Consider the following 6,190-nt stretch of genomic DNA (forward strand, 5'->3'; position numbering starts at 1 on the left):
TGTTCGCTTCAGCTGCGTGGCTGCCGGCCGCCATCTTTGTTGGCAGTTAATTTGCATATTTCCCTGATTAGCCAATGGGAAGCATAGCGGAGGTACGGTTAATTACCCTTTTTGTCTTTTATTAGATAGGATATGTGTATATGTGTGTGTGTATATATATATTATATATATTTTTTTTATTTTTTAAAGTTACATAGCAAACTTCTGGAGACAGAACGCCAACTAGGGGAAGCTCATGGAAGGCTGAAGGAACAGAGACAGCTTTCAAGTGAGAAGTTGATGGATAAAGAACAGCAAGTAGCTGATTTACAACTCAAACTTTCTCGTTTAGAAGAAGAGGTAAGCTAGCATTTCAGATAAGTTTATGTTAGCAAATTTGTTGATAGAGTTGAGGTATCTTGAATATTGTTATGATTCATTCTTTTCAATAAGTGATAATTATGGTTGTAGAAAAATAAAACAAATATTGATACCATGGTTTAGATTATTGTTAGAAGAAATTTTTATGTAATTCCTTGATCACATTAGTATACAAGACACAATAATAAAATAAATGGGATCCTGGAGAAAGAATTGAATTCTTCTCAGGATGACATTCTGTTCCTAGGTAATGGTTTCTTAATCATGATATTATATTCTATAAGCAATGAGATACTGCATATAAGGTTGATTTTATTATATATTATCTGAATTTAGTTTTTTCTTCAGACTAGGGAATTGTGAGATGTGAAGTAATACCTGATATTTATGATTGATAACATTATGCCTCTAAGTTGTCATCTGACAGTCTACATTTTTTAAGTTAAAGGAAAATGTAACAAATTCCACAGAACTGCAGCATCAATTAGAGAAAACAAAGCAACAGCATCAAGAACAACAAGCTCTTCAGCAAAGCACTACAGCAAAACTTCGAGAAGCTCAGGTAAATATTATTTGAATTATTAGCCTTTTAAATAAAAATAGCCAAAACTTTGTTTTGCTAAAACTAGATAATGCAAAATACTTGATTATGAAGGATTTTGATAATTTTTAGTATCTGGATAATCAGAAAATCTTTTTATTGCTATGTTGGAATTTTCTCTAAAATATTTTAAAATTATTTATTATAAGTAAATTTATTTCTTTAAAAATCTTTAGTTATTTAATTTCTTTATTAACTGAATGTATATTAAACTTACTTATTTAAATAAAGTGTATATTACTTATTTAAATTATTTTTATACCTAATGTATTATTATTTAGTATTGCTATTATTATTTATTTATTTTTCAATTATTTTTGACATGCAATATTAGTTTCAGGTGTATTATTTCAATAACTTATTTGAAAAATAAAAAAAATACGAATAACATTTCTTGGTTTAGTTAGCCCAGTAAAAAGTAACATTTTGTGTTTTCTACAGGAGAACATAGTGTTTGTTGGTCATGTCTTTTACTGCATCAGAACTACCATATGAACATTGGCATTTTTGATATAGAAAATATAAGTGGTTAAATTTATACAGATTCTACAGAATAGTTGAGAAAATTAAAAGAAGTTAAATTTTTGTTTTGTTATGGTGAGGGGAAGAGGGTGCCCAGATATTTGAAATGAATTCAACTTTAACACTCACTTCCTTCACTCTTTCATTAATTCAATGAATATTATTGAGCCCTGTATGTTAGGTCCTGTGGTACTCACTGAGAATAAAGAGATGAGTAAGACACAATGCTGCCTCCTGGGAAATGGCAATCTAATGCTATGTACACATAATATATTTTTTTAAAATATATTTTTATTGATTTCAGAGGGAGAGAAAAAGATAGAAACATCAACGAAGAGAGAGTATCATTGATTGGCTGCCTCCTGCATGCTCCTTACTGGGGATCGAGCCCACAACCTGAGCATGTGCCCTGACCAGAAATTGAACAGTGACCTCTTGGTTCATAGGTCGGTGCTCAACCATTGAGCAACACTGGCCGGGCACAAAATATTTTTTAAAATAATATTAGGGGACCCTCATTCACTAACTCTAAAATTGCCACCCAGTTTAAAGAAGGCAGTAAGTAATGTGCCTGTCTTTCCTTTCTGAATTTGGAGAGTGGCTTGGGAGTCACAGGGACAGGAATCAAAATACTGTAATACTGTATTCATTTATTTGTTCTTTCATTCACTCAGTCAACAAATACATGTTAATGCCTGCCCTTAGCCAAGGAATTGATTTTGTAGATATGACAGTGAAGAAAACACATAAAACTGTCGGCTCTCATGGACCTTAGTGAGGGACAAATAATAGCCAAAGTAAACAGGCAAAATATACAGTGTATTAAATGTTGATAAGTGCTAGAGATGAAAAAAGGGATGGGGAGCTGGAAGTCAATGACTGCAATGTTAGGCAGCATGCCAAGGAAGGCCCATCTGAGATGAGAATCCTGAAGGAAGGAGGTTGTGAGCCATGTGGATATTAGAGAGAAGAACATCAGTATATGAAAAAGCCCTGAGGCAGGAGCATATCTAAGGAACTTTAGCAAGCCAGTGGTTGGAGTGGTGTGAATGATAAGACGTATTGAAATGGACACAGAGAAATCATAGAGGGTCAGAACATGTCGAGCCCTTTAGGTAATTTTAAGAATTTTACTCTTGAGTGAGATGAGAAATCATTGGAGGGTTCTGAGCAAAGGAGTAACATGATCTGACTTACAATTTCACAGGATTACTCTGGCTGCTGTTTTGAGAGTAGATAGTAGGGGCCCACTAGTAGAAGCAAAGAAATTAGCTAAGCAACTACTACAGTGATCCAGATAAGAAATGATATAGGTTGTACATAATGTTATTAACGAGGGTCATCCCAATAAATTAAATAAAAATTCAAAAAATAAATGAGTAGAGGAAGAACAGCCCAAAGAGAGAATGATCAGAGAGCCTACAGAATGGAAGCTAAAGGACTTCAAAGCTGGGTGTGTGGTAGGGATGCCCAGTATGATGAATGAAAAATGTCCACTGGATTAAGTAATTAAGAAGTAAATTTGTGACCTTGTCAAATGTAATTTAAACAAAGTGAAGTAGTTGAAAGTCTGATTTTTGATTGATGAGAAATGAGGGAGTTAGGAAAGTAAATATGTATTACATTTGAAATTTAAATATGAATTGTGTGAAGACTGAGCCAGAGCCTGGAGGGAGGGCTTGGTTCAGGAAGTGTTTGGGAGAATGAGAGATATCTGAACATGTTTAAAATCTAGGACAAACAAACTGATGGAAAGGGAGTAATTGAGGATGTTGGAGGAGAGGTGACTGAAAAAATAAGGTATTGAGAAAAAGCTATGATGTCACTGATACAGTAAATTTGAATTTATCCTTACCTTTTATGGTAAGGATATTCCTGAATATCCCCGCCCCCCACCCTTCGGATAAAGTTGGGATAATAGCTGAGTGTCAAGCAGGCAGAAACTAAGAATTTGAGAGAATATTGAAGCTTTTACGTAGTTATTGAGGGAAATGTTTGAAGGTGAGAACCTCATTAAGTGAAATGATAGGATGATTCTCAGTATGTGATGGAGATTGAAGTCTAGAAATTTGTAGTGGCACCAATCTGTGGAATTTTGTGATTTTGCTCTAACAGTGTTTAGAAAGGTAAGGATGAAGGAAGCAGATTGCAATATTAATCTAGGATTGGGCTTTCTTGGGGGTGGCTGTATTGGAAATTTGAGGGTAAAGAAATGGAGAATGTGGTTGAAAGAAGAGTTAAGGTTAGTTTATATCCATATGCGAGGTTCAGGAAGAGAAGTTAAACTTATGCTAAAAAGGCTAAAAAAATAGAGATGAATGTCTTTTTGACACTGAAGAGCAGAAATGAGGTCATGAAATTGGAAGACGGTCAGGAAGTTGTGGTCACAGAGTAGGATAGATGAAATTTTTCATCTGGAACAATTTCAGGTGATTACAAGATTCTACATGTGAGTGATTGAATAGAATGAGTAAAGATATAGTAATTAAGGTGACATGAATGTTGAAGCTGTGCTTTTAATTCTCTATGTATTTTGTATTTCCCAGGAAATTGGCAGAAATTGGGATTGAGAGAAAGACTAAATCAGGTCTCAAGTCTTCAGTGAATGAGGTAGGGATTTATAGATGATAGCAACACAGAATAGAGGGTAGAATAAATGAATTACTCTCCAAAGCAGCATGAAACTTTTACATAAGGGAGAGAGCAGTGGTGGTGAAAAACCAGGAAAGGGTCAACTTCCCTGCTTTCCTAGAGGAATGGGCCTTAGTATAAGAAAGGACTGAGTGGGAATCAGAATCTGTAAAGAGAAAACCACATATCAATTACTCCTTGGCAATAGAGTGACTGGAAAAAAGCTTAGGCCTGTGGTTCTAGATTAGGGGAATGTGGAAAGAGGGGTCATTAGAGGCAGAAAAGAGGATGAGAGCAGAGAGGTCAGGTTGCCTTTCCTCATTAAGTGATTGAAGTTTAGAGGGATGAGAAGCATGTTTAAAAGTGACTAATCTCAAATATTTTAATATTGGTATAAATTGTTGATACCAGGTGATTGCTGGCTCTATCTCACACAGTGGTGGGGGCTATGACAGGACTGGCAGAGGAACATGTTAGGGCCTTGTTCTGAGGCTGTGGGTCAGACAGCTTGAAAACGTTAATGGGCATTGTTCTAGATATGGGCTCTTGCACTGTGCTCTGTGTAACATTACTTTGGTAAAGTGGAAGAGGGATCCCTTCTTGTATTGATAGAAGAGTCCTTTTGAGGTATTGAAGTGAGTCTTGAGTGTCTGCATGCTAGAATGCAGTCATTTATTTTTCTGTTTGATCAACAAGTATCTTAGAGCATATGTGTCTTAGATAATCAATGAATAAAACAGACCAAAATCCTCATTTTTGTGGAGCATATAGTTTAGTGAGGAGGTGGAGGGAGGCAGGTAAGCATGAAAAATAAATAAATTATTTAGTGTTAGGAGATAAGTGCTTTGGGAAGAAAATAAAATATTTAGGAGAGAGGATATTGGGAAAGGCTGCGATTTTAAGTGTATTGGTCATGGTAGGCCTACTGAGAAGGTGACATTTGAACAAACATTTGAAGAAGAGAAAATGAGCCAGGACTGTGAGCACTGTATATTCCAGGTAGAAGAAAAAAATAATGCAAAGGCTCTGAGATGGAGTGTGCCTGGTGTGATTAAGGAATAATGAGGAATCCCATGTGTCTCAAATGATTGAACAAGAGTAGTAGGTGGTGAGGTCCGAGTGTTACAGTAAGAATGTGGTTCATTGAAGGTTTGTTTTTTTGTTGTTAAATTCTAGTTTATTATCAATATATATTTATATTAAATATATAGTATTAATTATTTAATTACATTTGCCAGGTTAAAATGATTAGTAAAAAAATTAAGACTAAGTGTTTGAATTATTAAATATATTATCAATTATTTTATGTTTAAGGAATAACTTTTTAAGTTTTCTGTCCTTAAGGTTAGTTTTCAATTCTTTACAGAATGATTTGGAACAAGTACTACGTCAAATTGGTGATAAGGACCAAAAGATCCAGAACCTTGAAGCCTTATTACAGAAGAGTAAAGAAAATACTTCCTTACTAGAAAAGGAAAGAGAAGATCTTTATGCAAAAATTCAGGCTGGTGAAGGGGAGACTGCTGTTCTTAACCAGTTACAAGAAAAAAACCATACATTGCAGGAACAAGTAAGCTTGTCAGATCTATTCTTTTTCTAAAATTCACTGTTATCTCTCTAAATCTTATGAAATTCTTTACTTAAATGATTCTTCATTATGGTTATTTTTAGTACTTTTTATATTATATATTTTGACAAATGCCATCTAATTTACCTTAGAGGTAGGTTGCCATTTTAGTGAAATTAAGTTAACATGATTTGAGAAAGGAAACCTCAGTTCATGTCCCAGAATATAACTTATTACCTATATGAACATAAGCAAATCATTTCACCTTGTTAGCTCATTTGAAAATTAGAGATGTTATTAATAATTATACTTGCCTTATGGAATTTTATGCTTTGAAAAAACAATGACTAAAAAAAAATAAATAAAAAAAACAATGACTAACAAAATCCTATCTAATAATAGACAAACATGGTAATTGACCATACCTTCGCTATGCCTCCCATTGGCTAATCAGCACGATATGCAAATTAACCGCCAACAAAGATGGTGGCTAATTTGCATACTGCAGG

The 6,190-nt window shown here is 34.3% G+C and overlaps 1 protein-coding gene across 1 annotated transcript in view; it reads left to right on the plus strand.

The window, feature by feature from the left end:
* Window positions 1-6,190, plus strand: part of EEA1 (early endosome antigen 1) — a 133,958-nt gene that overhangs the window by 58,013 nt on the left and 69,755 nt on the right. The window contains exons 13-15 of the mRNA XM_014548335.1: window positions 190-339; window positions 803-922; window positions 5,481-5,684. Coding sequence (XP_014403821.1) covers window positions 190-339; window positions 803-922; window positions 5,481-5,684 — 474 coding nt within the window. The remainder of the gene's footprint in view (window positions 1-189; window positions 340-802; window positions 923-5,480; window positions 5,685-6,190) is intronic.

The sequence above is a fragment of the Myotis brandtii genome, unplaced genomic scaffold (genome assembly GCF_000412655.1).
Source record: "Myotis brandtii unplaced genomic scaffold, ASM41265v1 scaffold504, whole genome shotgun sequence".
Classification (NCBI taxonomy): domain Eukaryota; kingdom Metazoa; phylum Chordata; class Mammalia; order Chiroptera; family Vespertilionidae; genus Myotis; species Myotis brandtii.